Below are 23,098 nucleotides of genomic sequence, written 5' to 3'. Positions count from 1 at the left end.
CAGCAAATACACAAACACGACAGATAATCTCTTTGGGGGTATTTCAGCAGCATTTACAGTACTATGGTGTGTGTGTCACTAGTTCAATTCAAAACAAAGCTGTCTTAATATTTAACACTAAAGAGGAAGGCGATCTCACAAGTTAGGATCTTTTGTTGTGATACAGCACACTCCAGCGGGGCAGATGCTTACCTGCATGAGACCATGATCCCGGCTCACACTGGTGAAGGACTCCCTCCTGTCACTCTTTCTGTATTCCACTGTCTTGTCAGTTACATAAAGCGTCAGTATTCCCCTATATTTAGAACCAGTGACATTGTGTGGGACACCTGCTCGCCAGGCTACCCGTGTCCACCGCATCGATCGTTGCTATTAAGCATGTGGAGGATGTAGGATTTATAGATTCAATTCAGTCCTGCAGACAGCAGCGGACTGCGGCACAGCATGCTAAAGAATATGACTTGGTTGCCGTGGTAACCGCCAGTGCCATGCCTGCATTGTGCACCTGCGGGTGGTTACACTACGAGGGTTTATTGTTGCTGGTACTGGACAGATGGAGACGCACGCATTACCACACTTGATCTGATCTACAGCAGAAAAGGCTGGGATGGCGTATAAATGAGATTAACTAGAATAGAGATCACAGCAGCTAAACAATGTTTATTTTCTTTTTTGCTTGCATTCCTGCTGTCTATGTCTTTCCTTAACACTCTGTTCTTTATTTAACCTGCTCTTAACCTTATCTGTCACCTACTCCCCCGTCCCACCCCTGTTTCACTCTCCATCTTCACTCCAAATAAACACTGAATTCCCACTGCTCTCTCCTTCTCCCACTCCATCAGCCGAGATAGGAGACTTCGACGAGACCCAGAGCTGGCAGCATCTCCTCCACAATAAGTACCTGCCCGACCAGGACGCCATCAGAGACAAGATCACTGACTGCCACCGCAAGCATGTGTGAGTTATCACATGCCTGCCCAAACATGCATATACTGTATGTACAGTCTCACAGGGACACACAGTCAGTTTTTAGATAATTAAAGGAGGGCATTTTCACTCTACATGGTGGTAAATGTCAAATGGATCTGTATATAAAATATTCATTGTCTACTGTATAAAGTAATATGGGCTGCCTTAAGTTTATAAAATGTCCGTTAATAGTGAAAAATGACGGGTGGGTAGTAACTTGTAAAGAGGGGTAACTTTTCACGTTCCTTTTACTTTTACTCTTGAGAATTTTATTGGGACCGTAATCTGCTGTTAACATTTGCCATTCATACATTCATTAGAACTAGTCTTTTATTTACTACAATACGATATATGATAAGATACGATATGCATTATTGTCCCTATGGGGAAATTTGTTTTTAGCTCAGTGGTGCTGCATATATTACAAAAAATTAATATTTTACACTGAACAGACAAACAGACAGCTGAAAAACATTTTACCAAGATTGCTAATGTTGTATATGGCCACATATTGCAAATGGCACCATATTGCACGCCCAATTTTTCAGTTTTTTATTTGTTAAAAAGGTTTGAAATATCCAATAAATTTCGTTCCACTTCATGATTGTGTCCCACTTGTTGTTGATTCTTCACAAAAAATTACAGTTTTATATCTTTATGTTTGAAGCCTGAAATGTGGCAAAAGGTCGAAAAGTTCAAGGGGGCCGAATACTTTCGCAAGGCACTGTATCTTCCGATGTTTTCATGGCAGTCTTTGTGAATTGAGACAGTTTGGATTTAGATTGTACAGATTTATTTCCATACCATGCCTGTATTTCTATGTATGTATTCATTTTATGCATTTTGCTACATTAACCAAAGTGAAATGTCACCCAAGATGTGTGCGGTAAAACATCATTCTAGTGTTAGAGTCTGCGCAAATGTCTTTCTGCACAGTGAAGCTCAAGCATCCAAGTAAAGGAACAAAAAAGCAACATTTACAGGGGTCGCTAGAAATAGCTGGTCAAAATAATCTTTGCTTGGAAGACAATACGGAGCCGACCTTTAGTCTGACTCGGGATCAGTTTCTGGGTGGCATTACGCTCGAAGGTGTCAGGATGAAATAGTTTTTCACATAAACACACACGCGCACAACACACACACTTACCACAGCAAGTCTCACACACACATATTTATCTATTTATTCAAATGTGCGCTCACAAACACACCCATTACTCAACTACACCCAATCCCGTAAGCCCCTCTCCTGCAGAGATGTCTATCTCTTTAACCATAACACACACACACACACACACACACACACACACACACACACACACACACACACACACACACACACACACACACACATAATCTCTCCCCTGCAGAGATGGCTCTCTGCAAACATACCTCTTACCCCCCCCACCCCGGGACCACACACACTTCTCTTATAATTTACATTATAGCTGTGCTTCCCCCACCACTATTTTGCAAATACTTAACAAATGCATCTCCTTGTTTTCAGGAGATGTAAATTCCCCTGAAAGCCTTACCTGACCACAGATAAGAGCTGAAAAAAACCACAGCAGAGACTTGTTGATTACTTGTCACGGTCACGCCGTGCACCACATACCCATTCTCTCTCTCTCTGTGGGCTCCGGCTCTCCCCTCCCCCTCCACTCCAATCCTTCACCCTGCCCTAGCTGACGCAGGAAGGAAGTGGCTAATTCAGCAGCTCATACAGGAAACAGGAAGCTATTTTCAGATTTGAGAGGAAACAAACTTCTTTTCTGCCCAGCAGTGGATACCGCCATCTGATCCTGTGGTGTTATTTTAAGACTTTAAGATGTTTGTTTTTACCGTTTACTATAAATCTGGACATGTAGAACCTGGTATGTACAGCACAAACAATAATACATGGCCACTTAGTTAAGGATATTCCTATATGTTGGCAAATCATTTAGGAAAGGTTCTTAAGGTTGGTGCCAACGTATCAGTCGCTGGTGCCCACCTATATATGCAGAGACACTTTATCTACAAGAGAAAAAGAAGAAATATATATATTTGTGTCTTGCTTCGGCTTTAGAAAGAGTTGGCTGAGCTCGTGTTTGATTGACATGTTAAGTAATCGATAACTGATTGACCGCTCTCCCCCACAGAGGGCAGACTCCTGCTGAGTCTGACTACCAGCTGCTGGAAATCGCTCGGCGGCTGGAGATGTACGGTGTTCGTCTGCACCCAGCCAAGGACCGAGAGGGTACTAAGCTCAGTCTGGCTGTGGCGCACACTGGGGTTCTGGTTTTCCAGGTGAAACCATAAATATCAGATTCAAAGACCTTCATCAAATCTTTCTTTTTTTTGTCTCACTGAAATGTGAGTTGTTCCAGAGCCAAGTAGGAGGCTGCATATCTTGGTCTTAGGTATGAGCTGCAAATTTCTTCAACGTTTTCTGAAAAGGAGGTGATGCCTAATATTCTGTAGAGAACTTTTTGTGGTGTGCTACTTTTCCAGTGTCACCACTATTAACCTACTAATCTTTGTCTGCTCAAATCATAGTGAAGATATTCACACTGATAACTCGGCAGCCTCTTAGCTAGGGAAGAAGAATGTACATGGTTGCCTGTGCTTAGTTTGTTATTAATTCAAAAAGGGATAAGATGTAGAGGGAACTAGAAAGTATGTATTTTATGTATCTTGGATCAAATAATACACATTTTGTGTGCATGGAGAATATATTATTGTATGCTTAGAAGTTGTCGAATTGAAAATGCCAGCCAGAGTCGAACTGTAACAGTATATTTTGGGAAAAAGTAAATACATTTTCCATTTGAAGTTCATTCTCCAGTGTGTAGCAATTGATCTTTTCTCTTATGATTCATTTTGCATGAATATTAATCAGAATCTCATAATGTCTCCTCTTTTATTCAGGGGTACACAAAAATTAACGCCTTCAACTGGTCCAAGGTTCGCAAGCTCAGCTTCAAACGCAAACGGTTTCTAATTAAGCTGAGAGCAGACCCCACTGTAAGTCCATTTAACGCTTCCTGTCTCCTTTCCTTTCCCTTATGTTTTGCCTTTTTTCTCATTCTTCTATTTTGTTTCTCTTTACTTCACTTCTCTCTTTCTCTTATCCATCTTGCATCTGTTTTATTTTTTTTTTTACCTCCACCCATTCTTATATCTGCCTCTGCGTCTTCCAGCAGAATGCCCACCACGACACGCTGGAGTTTTCCATGGCCAGCAGGGATTGCTGTAAGATCTTCTGGAAAATCTGTGTAGAGTATCACGCCTTCTTCAGGCTCTTCGAGGAGCCCAAGCCCAAACCCAAGCCCATCCTCTTCACCAGAGGATCCTCATTCCGGTTCAGGTAGGGAGAGGGCAGAAAGGAAAGGATAGGAAACTACTACGCTTGCATTTGTCTTTAATTTGTTTTTCATCACCTGCTTTTCTAAACTCTCTGTACCTGCAGTGGACGCACCCAGAAGCAGATCATTGATTATGTGAAAGACTCTGAGCTCAAGAAAGTTCCATTTGAAAGGTGACGCTCCCTCCTTTGTTTAGATTAGTCCAACAACAGGAACAGCATTCATTGTGAGAATCCCATTGTAACCAATCCACAGCAGACACTGTTGTAGAAAAGATAGAAACCAGCAATCAGCTTTCTGTTTTCCAAATTATTTACACATGGTTTGACCTCATTGGTCCGCTCTTCTCTTTTCAGGAAGCACAGTAAGATTCTGTCCAGTAGCAGCATGTCCCCTCAGTCGTCTTCCTTCAGATCGCAAGTGCCAAAAGAGGTGATGCACACCTGACACTGACCTTTTATTCACCTTGTAACTTGTACACATTTACAAACGATTTATGTAGGTCTTTATCCCTTCTCTGTGTTTAAATCTGGAGCTGCTACAAAGCTGTTTTTGTCCTGAGCAGCTCCGGGGAGTGAGTGTGTGTGAATGTGTGCTTTCTTCAGTCAGTTCCCATAAACAACAATTTATTCAAAGTCAGTAACTCAATTCAAGGAGCCCAGTTAAATAAGAGATTAAAGAGATTTAAAAAGCTTTTCCCTTTAACTCTCTCCAATCACTCCTCTTTCTCTCTGTCCTCTTGTCTTTTTCTTCTATTTTCCTCATTTGCAGAACGCCATGTGTGTCCAGTTAGCGGACCAGCCTGACTCAGGCAGACTGGATGAGTCTAATGGTTCAAAGGAGCTACCAGCAGCCACATCCTCCACCAACGGCTTTCACGGTATACCTGCTGTGCCTGGCTCAGACCCGACTCAGTCCCGACAGAACCACCACGGCATCGAATCTGCGCTGGACCCACATTTCCTCAACCCAGGTCCATCCTGCAGGGCAAACAAAGGCAGCAGCTCCTCTATTCCTTACATAGACTGCAGCGACATAGACAGTGAATGTGATGTGACAAAGAACAACAGGGCCCCCAGGGGCCACAGCAATGCAAATGACAGCAATGCAGATGAGCCTTGTGTGTATAATAATAAGCAAGGGGGTAGCAGTCGCAAGGGGGGGCAAGCTGGGAGTCTGTTTGGGGATGTGAATGGGTTCTATCACACCAATCACCAGGGGCTGATGCAGCAGCATCAACAGCAGGGTATTACAGTGCAGCAACAGCGGCAGCAGCAGCAAGGTATGCTGGGTAACAGAAGCGCTGTAGATCAGTCTCCAGTGTCGAACAAGTTCATTGTCAGTCACGAGCTAACAGATGAAGAGATTTTGCCCAATGGCGGTTCATTTCATGGCCGCCTCCCGCTCCACAGCACGTTGCTGGATGAAATCCTTCAGGGTCGAGACAAGCGAGGTGCAGCAGCAGGGCGACCGTTAGGAACCGGGACTCGTAGTCAGTGCTCCAGCCCGGTGATCAGCAGCTTCCACCACCGCACAAACTCTCTCAGTCACGCCGAGATGACAAATGGGCACGGGCAGCCGCGCTCAGCCACACGTTGGGATGACGGAGGGCATTATTTCACTAAGCGTCCGGGAGTATTCCCAGTGCAAGCTCCAGCTGTCCCGCCGTCACCTCACCCACCAAACCACTACGGTAGCTACTCCCCGATCATGTCAAACCGCACCCCGCCACTTTTTGCCAAACCGTATAACAACAACATGAGGAACCGCTCTGATACTGATCCATTGATTCTCAGCCAGCTGACATCCACCCCTGTACACCAGCAAGATCCTCATCGCCCGGGGTTGCACGCCCAAGCACCGTGTTCTGCCCCGGTGGAGCGGAGAATGATAATAACTAACGGCAATCACGCGGGGAACTTCGTGGTTCCAGGTCAGGCGAGGTCCAACACAGTGCAGCGGTTGTTCAGCCGTCAGGGAAAGCCCGGTAACAACCCGGCCCGTAACAACCACGGCAACCTAAACCAGCCAGTCCAAATGATCGACGGATCTACCAGCAGCGGCACTGACACCAGCGACACAGAGTCGGACACCGGCAGCAGCGCGTACAGCCAACCGTTAATGTACGGCAACCCTGCAGCCATCACTTCTATGAATTCGGTGAACTCGAACGGCGTGAACTCGTCCCCGCTGCCCCATAGCAAGTTCTCCTTTGGGAGTCTGCATCTGGAGGAGGGGGAGGATGGTGAGGGAGAGGAGGAGGAAGGGTGTTACCACTTTAACGAGGAAGATATAGGGGGTCGGGTTTTCAGCTGTTGAATGGTAAAGAGATGCGAATAGTTCAGCCTCACATTCGGCATTATAATGCACATTAAATATAATTCTGTTCAGTCATCTCACTTTAGTAGATTACAGACTAGTAAACAACTATTGTGTAAAGCTGGAGAACTGTTATCACCCAGCTACATTAATAGAAGTACACAACTGTGAATTGCAATACTATAGATGTAGTCCACCTGTTTACACTAGATAAGCTGTGATACACCTTATATAACACACATTTTGCTCAAAAGTTCTCACATATTTTTTATATATTTTTAAATAGGTTTTTAAACTGTGAATAGAAACGCCTGCCCTAATAACGGTAATGCGTTTTCCAAATCCCCATTTTATTTGCATTGAATTTGTTTTGCAAACCTTTAAGCAAACTGCTGACTTTACTCTACTAAAAACTTTGGCTGGCTAATTGTCAACAGAGTCAATCCTAAAAGCCTGGAGGCATTTCTGCCAGCTCTCTGTGAAATGTTTAAGAATCAGCATCACTAATGTTTCAAGATAAATCTTCCTTACAATGTGCCATAGCTGTGTATTAAGTGTACATGTATGAGCAGATGGATATTACAGATTAATGTTGAGAAGTTAGAAATCTTCATAGAAATCTAAAGGAATCAGTTCATGTGTAGAATTGTATTTTTCTGGGGAGGAAGATTCTTGCTCATTTTTCTTCAGAAATCATTTGATAGCATTGATATTATTCATAATAGTATAATTGCTCCTCTTCTGTTTAGGAGGCATTAGAATTCTGCTGATTGTAGCTGGCTTTTGTAAAAAAAAAAAAAAAAAAAAAAATGTTAAGATATTAAGGTTTTGAAGTAAGAGATAAATCAATGTTTAGGTGGCACTGATTTAGGTGGCTTAAAGCTTTTGAGTTGACCAGCTGCCTTTCTTGGTCATTGTAATGTTTCCGCATTTGTTGTGTCCTAATGTAGCATTTTCTCTAAATCAAACTTTTATAAATATTTAACTGTTGTCTCGTGCAATAGAAATGCTTTAAGACAATAGCTGGAGTTAACTAAGGGATTTCAATGGGAAGTAATTGGAGGTTTTAGAGGGAAAACTGTTTTCTGTCAGATGTTATATACAGTTTGTGGTTGTTTGGACTGTGGTAAACCACTAGGATAACGCAGGTGGTTGAATTGAGAGATATTTCCCTTTAATTGTACAGTATATTCAAATGGTTTTAGTAGAGATATTGGATTGTACTTAGAGTAATAGACTTGACTTGGTAGAAGTATGTGTTAAATGTGTAAGCTATTTGCAGGAGGAGGAATGCTGTAGCAAATGGCCGGTCTGCCTTTCTCATTCAGTTTTGGCCGAGCTGAAGTCCTTTCCTTTGGAGCACTTTTTTATGCTTTCCTTCGGTTTCTGTCGTGGGCAACTTGCACTGTAATTTGGATGTTGGTGGTAGAGACTTTTTGTAGTGATTCTCTTTTGTATTTAGAATTAGCGCAGGGATAGATTAGCATTAATTAAAATGTTACAGAGAGTATGATACATGATTTTAACCTTTTTATATCTGTATTTTTGATAACTGAAGCTCCGTGTGTAAATTTCTACTGAAGTTGCATTATATGCGCTTATCCTACTTCTGTTGGTTGGTCATGGGCTTTTTTTCAGTCTTTATTTCTATCGTTCTTTTTTCTATCTTTCACACTTGCGCACACAATAAGCAATAATCAAACACGCCAACCATCGTCCTTAAACCTGTGACCACCCATAGCTGTCTGCTTTGCTCAGCTTGGCCCCTGGCATGCACTACGACCACACACAAAAATGTATCTCACTGTTATCTTTCACTTTCTTTGGATGCAGTTCTTTCTTTTGTTACAATGCTGTTTTTATTGAAGGTATGCTGGCCCTCCATCCCCATCACTGTCATTTGCTGGCTGTCTGCTTTCTACAGGCTTTTTGTTGTTTGTACTGCAACAGTGCATTGGGATAAACTTCAGTCAATTAAGTTCATAAGAGAAAACAGGTGTGCTTCTCCTACACTGGAGTTCAGTTTGGCACTCTGCCTAAAAAAACAGTCTATATATGTCTATGTCAATGTCTATATATTTTTCCCAAAACAAATAAAATCCAGCCTTTATTTGTCCAATACTTTGGTTTATGGCTAAATACCAACAAAGCTAACAACACTCCCATTAGCCTCAGCTATGCTTTGTGTTTAGCGCATAAATAGCAAATGTTAGCATGCTATCGCGCTAAACTGTGAACATTGATAAAAACCATTAAACATCTCCAATGTTAGCATTGTCACGTTGAGCATGTTGGCATGCTGACGTTAGCATTTAGCTTGAATGCAGGCATTTCAGTGAGTTGAGGGGAATTATTTTTTCTGAACCTACCTACTAACAGTCCAAATTGTATTTTTAATTTGCATGCATACTTTTCTGAATTTGGATCTACGTTGGTTCTAAAGCTGCTTATGAATGATTGAGTGCATGAAAACACCAATTTAAACTACATCATTAGAATTGGCACACAATTTCAGGAAAAGCTATTTCAGAGTTAACTTCTTAGCCACCTTTCCATGAATACACTATTACTCAGGGAGCATTAGTGCTCCAGAAAACAGTGATGTTAGGGGTTCAATCTACAAACTTAACTTGGAATAAATGTCTTTCCCGAGAGGCTTCATCCTGAATCAAATATTCATGCTTCATACTTTGTAAATGCACTGTTTTTAAGCATGTCTTCTGTTAGCGAGGAGGGGGAAAAAAATGCTGTTTTCTCACCATTTCCTTTTCTTTACTCTGAATGCATGTTAACCAGGCAAGCAAGATCCCTGCTTTTCTGTCAGTCTGCTCTGTTTTTGCTCACTTTGTCACTCTGTGTTTCTGTCACGGGCCTGTAAATGGTTTCAAATGTTTGAGAGGCATAGCATGCAGTTTAACACAAACTTAACAACTCTAGAAATGTGTAGGTTTCTCCGCTTTCAGACACAAACTTTTCTTCTCATGGGATATTAGAGTTTTCATGCCTTTTTTATTACTACACCGTCGTGTGTAATTAACTGCACTGTCTTTTTCAAATATTTAGAAACCAATTGTATATTTGCCCCGGGTTTCCTCACTGCGCACAAGGACGAAACAGGGCTGACTCAACTCCAATGCTCTATTAACAGAGAGTGAGAAGGTGAAAGTAGACAGACATAAGTAAAGTTAAGCTTAATGCAAATGTAAGTGCAATAAAAAAGAAGATATCTTTGAGGTACGTGGCGTTTTATTTTGTAAGGTGTGAAAGTCCAAGAACTATCAAAAGATGAACATACACATGTGAATACTGGAGTTGAGTCCTCCTTGTCTTCCCTTTCACTGCCTGTCACCAAACAGCACTTGCAGAAAGTTACTTCCATTGAGGCTTTTTGTCATTTCAATGTTCTGTACATACAGCAACAGACTGATAGATTGTGATTTTGTATTCATATTGTCATTTGTATGTTAATGGAGTTAATCAAAGCCAAATTTGCTAGATTTACTCTAAAATGAAAAGTAAAATGATTGTAGTTTCTTCTGCAGTGTACACACTGATGACGTGATTGTATTTGACTGATGCTTTGAGTAGTTCAACATTTTTGGCAATGCACTTATTTGATTTGTTGCCAAGAGATACGTGAGAAGATCGATACCACTTTTATATTTGTACAGTAAATATGAAGCTATTGCCAGCTGCCATTAGCTTAGCTTAGCACAAAGACTGGAAACAGGCAAGTATATCCAGCTGCAGCCCACAGACCTGACGGAAGTAGAACTTCCAAATATATGGTTTGTCCCAGAAGACACCGCGCAAAAAACGTTGATCGTTAATCTCAGCTCACATAGAGTATAGATCCTAATGCAAACCGTTTTATTCTTTAAAGGCCAACAACAGCTGCAGCTGGACCCTTCTCGAAACGGGTGGAAACAGCTAGCCTGGCTCTGACCGAAGGCGACAAAATCCAACTATTTGCACCATAAAAGCTCACAAATGAACACGTTTCATTGGAGTATTACGACTTTTGTTACATTTTGGTAACTTTTGTTGCTGTTTTCCACTGTTGCTAGTCTTTATGCTAAGATAAGCTAACCTGCTTTGTATACGCTGGGCTGACATGAGAATTGTATCAATCGTTTACCTCTTGGCAAAGGACCAAACAAGCATATTTCTCTAAATATCAAACCATTTTCTTTAATTTAGGTTATTAAAACGGTGGTATTTTAGCATCACATCTGTGCTTCTCTTCCTGTTTACATAACACACTTTTTACTCACTGACTTCTTTTGAACGACTAAACCTGCAGTCTGGCTATTCTTCCAATTCTGTGATTTGAAGATTGGTGGCAGTTTTACTTTGCATGTCCCGCATTTACTTCATGGTGCATGCCAAGACTGTAGTCCACAGTGTTTGATACAAACTGAACATGCAAAGGTTAAACTACTGACAATCCAGCACTGAAAGGATCATTTTCCTTAACGCACATTGACTATATGGCCTAAAGACGCACTGACTCACTGGTTTTCTTTGTCACTCTTTCAACACTTTGTATTTCTGCACACCTGTCCTTCTTTATTTTCATCACACACACCAACTGGATTTTTTTCTTGTGACTTTTTTGAGGTTGTACTCTACCTTCATTTGTCCTTTTAACACTGTAACTGATTTTGTGCACTAGTGTCAATAAAAACCGACCCTGTATGTTTGAAGAAAAGGGACTCCAGAATTTTCTGTAGAGGGAACCAATCTCCAACTACCCCCCCATACCCTCAGCCTGCTTGACTTGTGACCCCCCCATCCCCCCCGGCCCGCCCACCTGTGTCTTGTGTTGTGTTGTAGTAGCTAGGCTGAGAGTAGAGGTTGTCCGTTTTGTTCAGCATGTGCACACATGATTTGACCCGTTTCTGTTTGTGTTTCATGTTTCCTAGCTCGTTGTTTCACCTGTGTTTGTTGTTGTACTAGTTTTTGGTTTTTTTTCTAAATGGTGGGAAGTTCTTTTATAGCACCCGTCACAGATCTGCACTCAGTGGTTGCCATGGTTTTACCCATGATCCAGTTTGGTGTAGAACAGTGGACTCTTTGGAAACTTTGCACCTGGGCAAGTATACAGTCACAATTTAGTACTATGTAGTAAACCCATGTAGTGACCCTAGCTGTAGTGAAAAGTAGGTTTAACTTTTTAGTCTTCTGTCCGGATGATGAAATTTTCCAGAAAGTTGCCAGAAGTATATCAACTACAATCAGACCAGACTCCTATTAAAAATATATGATTTTAGGCATTACCTAGCAAGACTATTGCATATCTGTAGAAGATCATATCTATAGTGCATTTTAAGGGAAATGGGAACATATTCATCTATATTGCCTTAATGCAACAATAATACTTTTTTAACTAGAGCTGCATTAATCATTCAGTCCATTAACAGAAAATTAATCTTTAATTAAATTTTTTGATAATCGGTTAATCATGTTTTGGGCAAAAATATCAACCACTTTCTGGTTACAGCTTCTCAAATGTGATACGTGAACGAAAACTAAAATATATTTCCGTTTTCGACCATTGATCAGACAAAACAAAACATTTAAAGACATCGCCTTGGATTCTGGGAAACGAAAAGTGAAATGATAAATGAATTAACTAAGACAATAATTGGCAGATTAAGTGGTAATGAAAGTACTTGTTAAAATATCCCTTGCTTACATTGCATTACGAAGACTATAGATGTATCTTATAACCTTATTTATTGCAACTTGACAGCTTTTTAGTATGCACAGCTGGATTATTTGTCTTTCTACTTTCTCTTATAATGCACAGATATGGCCTTTTATTAAGTATTGCAAATAAACTGATAATCCATAGCTCCATACTAACATCTACTTAAAAATATTGTTTCCCTTCCTGTTTCTAGGTTTTGTAACAATATTTTAGATCATACAAATTGAGAAATAGAGTAGATTTAGCATTGTTGTTTTGTTTTTGTTCTCTTTAAGATTGATTGTGTGGCATTGTATAACCTTGAAATTCATCGCCACACAGGTTGGTTACATTGGTTAATTTGCGTCAGGAATATTAGGGAATATGTATCCTGAGCTTCTAAATGCTGGGTGAATCTAGAAACCTCCTCTATTGAGAAGTGTCTGAGGAAAGAATGAAAATGCCACTATGAGAATTAAATGATAAGGAAGATGGCAGTGAATTTCATGAAAGTAGTTGAATGGCTTCTTGTATCGTGCACACAGAATCTGTTTTAACTCTGTCCCTTATCCTCTCCTGTCATCTTTTCCCTTATCTCACTCTTTCTTCTATTCCTGTCCCCGTCTCCCTCCCCTTTCCATTTTTTTCTATTCTCCTCCCCACAGAAAGTCCCGGTTCAGAGGACTCTCCAGTGGGAAGCCCCTGTGTGATTGTTAACGGTAACGGCTCTGTAAATGGACAGGGAATGGGCAGCATTGGTGTCCTGGGTCCAGGTCAGAGTCCTGAGGGACGGCGGCTGTCACCTCTCACCAGCCCGCTGCTCACCGATGCCGGATGTGTCCGCAACGATGATGACGAGGAGGCGAGCAGGAAGGTGAGCATGGGGGGAGAGAGTGGATGTATAATGTATATTGTTAATATAAAACCTCACAAAGGAAAATGTGCTGTTGAGGGTGATGCAGGTTGTCAAACTTGCTGCTAGTGATCTTGTTCGTTTATGGTAATAAAACCAATTTCTCAACATTTAAGTGTGGAGGTTTAAATAGGTGGATGAATAGATTAAAGCTGTTTAGAAAAAGAACCAAAGGAATTTGTCAGTGGCTAGGAGAATGGGTGGACAGATGGATCGATCTCACCTTTTTGTTTCTGTCCAGAAGTTTCCCACAGACAAGGCCTACTTCATAGCCAAGGAACTGTTGACCACAGAGCGGACCTACCTCAAAGACCTGCAGGTCATCACAGAGGTAAATACATTTCTGCACATGTCGTTTCTTTAGAGTACAAACTCCTACTTTTCGTGGTGATTAAGTGTTTTTTCACTCTGTCTAGCCTTGTCTATTGCCATGTCCGTGCTAACTGCAAGGCCACTCTCAACTGGCTGAGAGAGAGAAAGAGAGAGAGCTTTGAAAAGCCATCTGTGTTATGACCAGGAGCTAGTCTGGCCAAGTGTAAACACATTCCCTAAAGTACACAGCCCTGCATAGCTCACAGGGAGACTGAACCTCGGTTGGTCTCTTTAAAGCCGCTGCACTTTAATAGTGAGTCAACGCTGGTTATTTCAAAGCCCTGAGTTTTGGTACAGTGAGCTAAAGTTGGTCTTTTAAAAGCTTACATGTTGGGACAGTGAGTCAGAGTTGGTTTGTGCAGTGGAATTAGGATGAGAGTTTGGTGTTTTTATAGCCTAAATATCGAGAAATTGAGCTCAGTTTGGTCGTTTGAACTCCAAAATATTGGGTCAAGGGGTTTAACTTCAGCTCTCTGTTCCCGTATTTTGGCCTTTTTAATTCCCTTTTCCGAAAATGGGCTTTTATTTGCATTTAGTTTGGCCCGGGACTGAAGACTGAGGTTCAACGTCTGAAGCTTTATGAGCATTTTTTTTTCTTGCGCAGGACAGATGAAAATACAGCTTCCAAGCGAGCATGTGTTACTTTCAAAATGACGCTCACTCTTTTGTTTTTCACAAGAAAGCCGTGCATGTGTTAGAATTCAGCTTAAGCTAGCATCTTGTTTCTTCTTTATGACTGCACAGACTGTCGTGGCTCTTCAGTTTACAAGTAAAACCACTTTAACACACACAGGAAAGAAAATACTCAATCTGCATCTTCAATCCTGGGATGAAAGTGCAGCTTAATTTGCGTCAGGATTTTTCTTTGCCATTTATGTGATTTAACTTTACTGTCTGTCTGAGGGTTAGATCAGCAGCAGGAGGATTCATGAGTAGAGAGACCACCAATGTTAAAAACACAGGTCCAAGCACCTGCCTGCTGAGGACCTGTCCCGTTAATATTATGAAGCTGACCCTGACTCCTGACCTCGCTGTGAAGGGGAAAATATCATATTTCCCCTCTCGTGTATTTTTCTGCCTCTCAGCTGTTTTTCCTCTCAACAGTAGTTTCCACCTTCTTTGATGTGGGAGGAAAGGCGTGCGCTGGCACTTCTTTTGAAAACCTCTTAAATATTTTCTTTGGCTGGCAACGCTCACACCAGAGATCCCACACCCTTCCCCTCCCTCTCTCGTCTCGCTGTCACCCTTCCTCTCTCCCACTGAGTCCTTCTGTGAAACAGCTGGACGACCCCTATAATCGTAATCGGGCCGGGGGGGGGGGGTTCCTCATATTTAATCACTGTCATTTACATTTAGAAGAACTGCATTCATTTGTAACAAAGCATGATGTTATGACATAGTCCTACCTTAGCTAGGGCTTCAACTAATGATTATTTTCATTATAGATGATTTTGACAATTATTTTCTCAGTAGATTTTGTCGATAAGTATCAGAAAATAGAGGAAAATGCCTGTCATTTTCTAAAGTCCAGAGTGCCGTCTTGAAATTCCTTTTTTTGTGCGACCAACAGCCTAAAACCCCAAAATATACAATATATTATTACATAAGCTGAAGAAAAGAAGCAAGTTTGAGAATTTCTAGGATTTTTGCTGAAATAAAAAATACTTAAACGATAAATATATTATCAAAATAGTTGCAGATTAATTCTCTGCCTCTTAACTAATCGCTGAAATGTTTTGGCTCTAAGCTTAAAGTCATTCATTGCATATCACTTCCCTTAATGTCTCTCTCAGATACAGATGTAAGGACTCTCCAGGACCTAAACTTATCAATCATATTTGGTCTTTCTGAACGATATGGTTGTTAATTCTGAGTACTACACAGAGATAAGACTGTAGATGGAGAATAAATCTTAAGGAAATGTGAATATCATGTGTGTGTTTGTCCATTGTAGTCTTTCAAGAGCGTCGCAGGGAAAGACGATGCCTTCCCAGACCTTGTTAAGAACCTGATCTCCGCCAGCTACGATCCGGTCTACAAGTTTCACCAGGGATTCCTCAAAGAGGTGGAGCAGCGGCTGGCACAGTGGTCAGTATCTTTCTGGGCCCCCATTTAGAAATATTTGTTACGAGGAGACAGGAAATTGCATCTGTAAAATGGCAGACGACGCAAGCATCTAATTTAAATGCACCTACATACTGTGTCGTATACATTTATTCATAAAAACGGTTACTTTTTGATCTTCTTTACAGACGATTGAAATAGTAAAACTTGGACAATTAAATATGATTACCAGGTGTGAACAAACCACTGATGAGAAGCATTTTAAGACCAGATTAGAGTTCAGCCATTTGCTATTGTGCTTTTGCAAGACAAAGACATTCACCCCACTGTAGTGTTTCTGTATCAGCATCTGTATCATGTTTCACAGTAACACACAACCCAAAGATGGGTTGTGTGTTACTGTGAGTTACTGTTACTGGTAAGTCAAGGATTTTAATTCAACATATTTACTTGTTTTCTTTAAGTGGAGACAAATGGGATAATTAATAAACAGCACATTTTTTATTCACTTTTTAAGTCACATACCACCATCACATTATGTTGTTTTAATTAAAACCTAAACCTACACCATGGCTTCATCCTGAATAAATAAAGTGACATGAAAAGACTAATGTGACGTTGCATGGGAACTACTGCAAAGTCCTTATTTCCGCCTGTGGGAATCTTGTCTGTTATTTCACACACACACACACACACACACCCACCATGCTTTTGGAGAGGGCCCATGGACTAGCTGGTAAAATGAATGAGATTGTGGGATTTGAGTCAAGATCTTCCAGTCTTGAAAATCTTAGCTCTGGTCTGACACCTACTGGTGAGTAATTTTTACTGCACATAAAAGAAGCTCTCATTTCTTTTATCTTTCAGGGAGGGACGTTCTAATGCCCACATAAAAGGAGACTATCAGCGAATTGGGGACATTCTCCTTAAGAACATTCAGGGTCTGAGGGTAACTATACCTTCCACATATTCTTTTGCACTTTAACTCCTTGTTGTCTGTATAAGATTTGGATTACAGTTGTAGAAATGTAAAATGAGAGGCAAAAGGGTTTCCTTCTTTGTGCCTCTCTTTATCTCTTATCTTTACTTGAATCCTTTTTTCTTTCTTTTGCCTCTGCAGCAGATGACAGTTCATCTTCAAAAACATTCAGAGTGCCTGGTCGAACTGGAACGGGCCTGTAGGTAGGTGAAAGAGAACAAACCCGTACGAGGCAAAAAGTCCAAGGTTATTGGCAAGTTCTGATTCAGTTCATAAGAACATAATATTCACAAGAATCACCAGTCATCAACAGTCAAACTTTGAATGGAGGCTATTGGAAAGGCTAACATTATTACCATGACACATTAGCTTTCCAAATTGATTTTTAAAGTACAGAGCATTAAGTTAAGTGTACACAGCATGTTTTGCAACTGTTCGCTTCACCAGACTTTTGCCCTCGCTTAGATCACTAACACACCTAAAAAAGAAGCACAGCAAGTTTTGTTTTTATTTTATTAATTTTTGCTTTATTGAAGGTATTCGTCAGGGACCATGTATAAAAACATTAATCCTATAAGAAAAGACAGGCTTTGTACCAAATTTAGCTTGTAGCTAGTTTCCATCTGCAGTTAGTGGGAGAGGCAGGACATAATGTGAAATTAAATAACAGAAGAAAAGAGCAAAGGATAAGCAACAGTGTCTCCATCCTCACTGTCGCTCAGGTCCAGTCGGAAGGCGGAGGCTCTGTGTCGAGAATTTGAGCAGCAGAGAGTTTGCTACCTGCCCCTCAACATCTTCCTCCTCAGGCCTCTTCACCGCCTGCTGCACTACAAACTCATCCTGGAGAGGCTCTGCAAGCACTTCCCGCCCACCCACGATGACTTCAGGGACTGCAGAGGTACACGTGTGCCTTTATTTTGTTTCTTTTCACCCTCTTCACCTTTTCCTCCCTCATGCATATTTTTGTACTTGTGAAACTAAATTTGTCACTGTTTAATTAGAACAATGTTTTCATATTTCTTTCAGCGGCCCTGGCAGACATCTCTGAGATGGTGCTGCAGCTCCAAGGCGCCATGATGAAGATGGAGAACTTCCAGAAGCTTCTAGAGCTAAAGAAAGATTTGACCGGTATCGACAACCTCGCCATCCCCGGGAGGGTTAGACTCTTTGCATTCATTTATTGAGAGGAAGGATGTTATTAGTACAAGAGACTGACTTTTAAATAGTTTCCATGCTTGAGGTGTGAATTATTCAGTTTTAAAACAACACTTACAAGATTTCCTACATTCTGCTAATTTATGTATCTCAGCTTTCACTCTTGCTGTCATGTTTTCTACAGCATGTTTGTGTTTAACTTGCAGGAATTTATCAGGCTCGGTTGCCTCAGCAAGCTCTCAGGAAAGGGTCTTCAGCAGAGGATGTTCTTCCTGGTATTACATTTCAGCTACTTTTCAAAGTGAATCTAACATCGGCGATGAAAAGAAACAAACGCTAACTAACACTTATTCTCTCTTTTCTTCCTTCTCTTTGTCCTCTCCAGTTCAGTGATTCCTTGGTTTACACCAGTCGAGGAATGACCCCGTCCAACCAGTTTAAAGTTCACGGCCAGCTGCCCCTGTATGGCATGACGGTATGCGAAGATTAACTGTTCTTTAACCTGCAAAGTTACAAAAACTTTTACAGTGAAATTGTATTTTATTTAGGGCTTATTGTTACAGTGGTTATGGATTCTATTACATGCATGTACATTTTCCGACCAAATGTTGCGAGTACTGAGGTCTCCCGCTAAGGAGTGTGTTTGTTTGCAGATCAGAGAAAGTGAGGAGGAGTGGGGAGTTCCTCATTCGTTCACCTTGTTTGGACAGCGGCAGTCTGTGGTGGTGGCAGCCAGGTATACATCAACACACACGTAAACACACGCAAGACCACAAACAGAAGGTGTAATATTTAAAATATTTAGTGTGAATGTATGTAATGAGGGAATATTACAAGAATGGATGTGTTTTAGTTATTTAATTTAAAGTTTCATACAGGTCCACCTTATAAAATGGTATTTTTTCTACAGGACTTCTGCCACAGTTTGGTTGTCCTCTAATGAAATAGGACTGTGTGACCTATTTTCCATTCAGTTACTCAATAAAAAGTTTAATCTGTGGCTGTATAATAGAGACTGTATTGCGCTACGCAGACTTTATTGTGACTTTTTACTGTGTTGATCAGACCCCGAGCACCTTTTTTTAGAATGGCGATACATATTCTTTCTGGTTCTGGTTCTTTCAGGTTCTTTCTGTCTGTAATTGATGTTTCCCTAATATCTCTTACTCGCTGTCCTCTTCTCCGTCTCTGTCCAGCTGTGCGTCAGAGATGGAGCGGTGGGTGGAGGACATCCGGATGGCCATTGACCTAGCGGAGCAGAGCAGCAGCACAAACACTGACCTGCTATCCACCAGCCTCTCTGACAACAGTAAGTCTGTCCTCTGATGTATGTGTGTGAAAGAGACTGGAACTAGAACAGGTCTGTAGTTTCCCCTCAGTTTAAAAAAAAAAAAAAGGATTTGAATTATCAATCCGGAGTTACTGTGACTCAAACCTGCTAATTACTTCCTGTCCAAACATCCCTAAATCATCAAAGTATTTCAGGACTGTCTGAGACACTGTGGGAACCAGAAAGTTAAGTCCCACAGGAGAGGTATTTCTGGAAATGTTTTGTCACCCATGACTGCTTTGCTTGCCAAAATCTCCCAGCTGAAGTTAATATGACACAGGAACTTAAGCTGGGACCTGTTAGCTGTACTGACTAATATCTGCTTCCATCAATAAGGTCTTTCTGTGAGGGAAATGGATGATCTCTCTGCCTATAGTCTACATAACTATACACACCCCACGGAGTGAGGATAAATTTCAGTCTCTACCTCCCTTTCTTTTCCTGTAACAGGACAGACGGCTGCTTTTAGCACCTCATGAATAATCCCACTGAATTGTTCCAGATGGTCTTTGATCATATTTTTAATGTCACCTGATATATGTGGGTCCATGACCCAGCTGTTGCCCCCCCTTCTCTTCTTCTCTTTACTCATTCTTCATCTTAAACGTCTGTCACAATGTTAAATGAGGCCTCCACCTGGTGAACTTTGGTGCAACGTCTCCATTGTCCCTCGGTTAAATTACCTGCCATGTACATGTACAACTCCAACAGTTAAAGGGGTATTAACTTACAAGTAATGACAAAAAGGCAATTGTTCTCCTTTCGTTTGGCTCAGCACTTTGTCCTGTTTGTGCACACATTTTCAGACTGAGATGAATATTAACATTTTATTTATCTGTTACGATTTGATTTGTGTATGCTTTTATATATTTTTGCTGTAAGCACACAAAAATAGCAAAACAAAATTTGGTAAGGATAGCTCGGTTAGCTGTACTCAATAATGACCAGAGTGAATCTATTAAAGCCAGATTGTTGTTAACAAAATTACATCCAAGTCTAATAAAAGGGTCTACAACCTAAAAAAGCCAAAGCATGAGGCCCAAACCAAAGTGTGCACATAGTGTGCTGCTGCTCTGGATCCAGACAAGTTGTTAAATGGCAATTTTGATTGTCAGCTGCAGCCAGTTAAAATACAGAACATTAGCCAGTTATGTGTAACAAAACAATCTTCAGGATATTGCAGAGCTTGTTTCTCGGGGGTTTAGTCCTGATTCGATCCATCGATTTATCAACAATAAAAGCTATGACTGTAATAGTCAGCCGTCTCTAATCAGCACTTCTGCATTAAGTTCTAGGAAGAATGCCATGACAACATTGTTGTAGTTTCACATTTTGTACCCCAAAAAAAGAGCTCCAAAAGCGAAAGTTGACGCTTTTAATTATTTCCAACCCCTCAACAGCTGATGGCAGAGTTTTATATATTCCTGAAAGCTTACTTTGTTTGCTGTTATAAGATGATTAGAGGCCCAAAACCAACAAAAGGCGCTAAAGGGCTATCAGACAAGTCAGAAATATAGCCCATTATAATAAATAATACTGTTAGATAATTATATAGAGTAAAAAAGAAATGTAAAGCTGTTCACTTCAGTTGAAACCTCCATATATTTGGTAAAATAAAGAGAGAGATTTTTTTATCTGTTTTTATTTACCACTGAAGGGTTGATAAAAATGAATTAAAACTTATTTTATTTTATATTTATCTTTCACTAGCTCATTTTATTTTACAACAACTATGTTTTACTATATTTGGTCTTTTAAGTGCCATTCATTATGCTTCTGTACTTACCAACTTATTAGAGGTTTTAGGAAAAGTTTAAAGCTTTATATTTCATATATTTACTCTTTTTATTATCTAGCTAATCATGTTATTTATTGATAGACTATACTGACTTGTCTGATAACCTTTTACTCCATTTTGTCATTTACAGGGCTTCATTACTCAGGCAAGATTTATGAAGAAGGGAGGAATTTAATACTAAAACCTGAAATGTATTAGTCAGTATTTCAAAAACGCAGAGGAAACTATATTTTAAAAACTAATTATGTTAATAGAAAGCCATAATGTGCTTTATATTTGTGCGAACAATGCTGCTATTATGTTTTTATGATTTTTATCCAGAATTATTTATTAGTGTTATTTATTATATGCTTGCCTAATTCACTTATATCCTCTTAACTATACCTTTTGATTTAATTGTAATCATTAATCAAATAATCTCATATCTCTGTAAAGGACTTTGGTCAACATTTGCTGTTTTTAAATGTACTCTACAGATAAACTGACAGTAAAAATCAGTTTATTAAATGGTGGAGAGTTTGTGTCCATTTAATTTAAAATCCTACCCAGTGAGAGCTTAGCTCTGTCTGCTAACCAGCATGTTTGACCTGCCCGTCGTTCCCCAGAGCTGTCGGAGGAAGGTGGAGCTGAGCTGGAGTCGGAGGAGGAGCTCTGTGGCTCGCGCTCGTCTCTAGAGCGTCAGGGACACCGTGGTAACACCACCGTGCACGTGTGCTGGCATCGCAACACCAGCGTGTCCATGGTGGACTTCAGTGTAGCTGTGGAGGTACCCGTCTGTGTTTGTGTGCTATTAATCGTCTTCTCTCTTCAGCTCTTTTTTCCTACCACACATCACATACCCATTTTCCTGTTAGGACTTGTAGCTGTGTTGCAAGTTTTTGTTCAGTGCTTTTAGTCTGTGTCGTCTATCCTAGTCCTCTTTTCATCTTACTTTTCTTCACGTCTCCTTTCCTCTCTTTTATACCTCCATCTTTACCTCTTTCACTATGTGTCTTTCCTATCTCCATCTCCTATTTGTCTGTTTGACCATCCACGCTGACATAACTAGAGGCCTGTAGTCTGTCCAGTGAGTTGACGAGGCCCCTCTGCAGACTTCAGGGGCCCAAGTCTCTCTCTGTGGTTTGCTGGTACAGAACACACAGCCTGTCCTTTAGTGACACCTGCTGGAGTCAGAAGGTACTGCAAAAGCAAACATGTATTGATCCATGTAGGGAAATTCACATGATGATGAACCCTCCTGATAAATGGAGAGAAAATAGAGATAATTACATTTTACTGGACACACAAAAGTACTGGATATTAAATATTCCTGAATGTTTGGTAGCACTGTACCAGCCTCTTGCCAAACAAGTTAAACGTGAAAGAGTTTTACAGTGTACATACAGTGTTTTAAAGTGTAATTACAGCTAACATATTTTTCTTTCCTGTCTGTTCGCCCCCATTTTATAGGTTTTAATGGAATCTGACTTTTTTATTTAGCGTTGCATGGCTTTTGTTGACCCTGTTCTCTTCTCTTTCCTCCTCTTTTGTGTTTCCAGAACCAGCTGTCAGGTAACCTGCTGAGGAAGTTTAAGAACAGTAACGGCTGGCAGAAACTCTGGGTGGTCTTCACCAACTTCAGCCTCTTTTTCTACAAGTCACACCAGGTTAGATACAGTAACAGTGAAGTGAAAACGACACTGTAATGAATTGATATGGCAATTGGTCTGATAAGGGAAAGTGGGATACGTATTACGATTGCTACTAACTGAAGATGATTATTGAGCATCTCCTGTCCCTCTGGCTCGTCTGCTCACAGGACGACTACCCTCTGGCCAGCCTTCCTCTGCTGGGCTACTCTGTCACCGTCCCGTCTGAGTCGGAGAACATCCACAAGGACTACGTCTTCAAACTCCACTTTAAATCCCACGTGTACTACTTCAGATCAGAGAGCGAGTACACCTTTGAGAGGTACCTTACTGTGGGTGATCACTGGTGGGGATGTATAACGTTATAATTAACCCAATACCATAGCTACAGTGAGGAAAATAAGTATTTGAACACCCTGCTATTTTGCAAGTTCTCCCACTTAGAAATCATGGAGGGGTCTGAAATTGTCATCGTAGGTGCATGTCCACTGTGAGAGACATAATCTTAAAAAAAAAAAAATCCAGAAATCACAAT

The 23,098-nt window shown here is 40.8% G+C and overlaps 1 protein-coding gene across 1 annotated transcript in view; it reads left to right on the top strand.

Moving 5' to 3' along the window:
• The window catches only part of LOC123976424 (FERM, ARHGEF and pleckstrin domain-containing protein 1-like), a 66,984-nt gene extending 44,053 nt beyond the window's left edge, over positions 1 to 22,931 (top strand). Inside the window, exons 7-27 of the mRNA XM_046058597.1 lie at positions 843 to 957; positions 3,108 to 3,255; positions 3,877 to 3,972; positions 4,149 to 4,315; positions 4,418 to 4,486; positions 4,670 to 4,745; positions 5,085 to 5,286; positions 12,990 to 13,198; positions 13,479 to 13,568; positions 15,564 to 15,697; positions 16,541 to 16,622; positions 16,794 to 16,855; positions 17,375 to 17,550; positions 17,679 to 17,809; positions 18,014 to 18,082; positions 18,193 to 18,282; positions 18,461 to 18,543; positions 19,004 to 19,116; positions 21,541 to 21,701; positions 22,474 to 22,581; positions 22,734 to 22,931. Coding sequence (XP_045914553.1) covers positions 843 to 957; positions 3,108 to 3,255; positions 3,877 to 3,972; positions 4,149 to 4,315; positions 4,418 to 4,486; positions 4,670 to 4,745; positions 5,085 to 5,286; positions 12,990 to 13,198; positions 13,479 to 13,568; positions 15,564 to 15,697; positions 16,541 to 16,622; positions 16,794 to 16,855; positions 17,375 to 17,550; positions 17,679 to 17,809; positions 18,014 to 18,082; positions 18,193 to 18,282; positions 18,461 to 18,543; positions 19,004 to 19,116; positions 21,541 to 21,701; positions 22,474 to 22,581; positions 22,734 to 22,931 — 2,579 coding nt within the window. The remainder of the gene's footprint in view (positions 1 to 842; positions 958 to 3,107; positions 3,256 to 3,876; positions 3,973 to 4,148; positions 4,316 to 4,417; positions 4,487 to 4,669; positions 4,746 to 5,084; positions 5,287 to 12,989; positions 13,199 to 13,478; positions 13,569 to 15,563; positions 15,698 to 16,540; positions 16,623 to 16,793; positions 16,856 to 17,374; positions 17,551 to 17,678; positions 17,810 to 18,013; positions 18,083 to 18,192; positions 18,283 to 18,460; positions 18,544 to 19,003; positions 19,117 to 21,540; positions 21,702 to 22,473; positions 22,582 to 22,733) is intronic.
• Positions 22,932 to 23,098: the final 167 nt, after the last annotated feature.

The sequence above is a fragment of the Micropterus dolomieu genome, linkage group LG01 (genome assembly GCF_021292245.1).
Source record: "Micropterus dolomieu isolate WLL.071019.BEF.003 ecotype Adirondacks linkage group LG01, ASM2129224v1, whole genome shotgun sequence".
Lineage (NCBI taxonomy): Eukaryota > Metazoa > Chordata > Actinopteri > Centrarchiformes > Centrarchidae > Micropterus > Micropterus dolomieu.
This window is presented reverse-complemented; position numbering and strand designations above follow the sequence as displayed.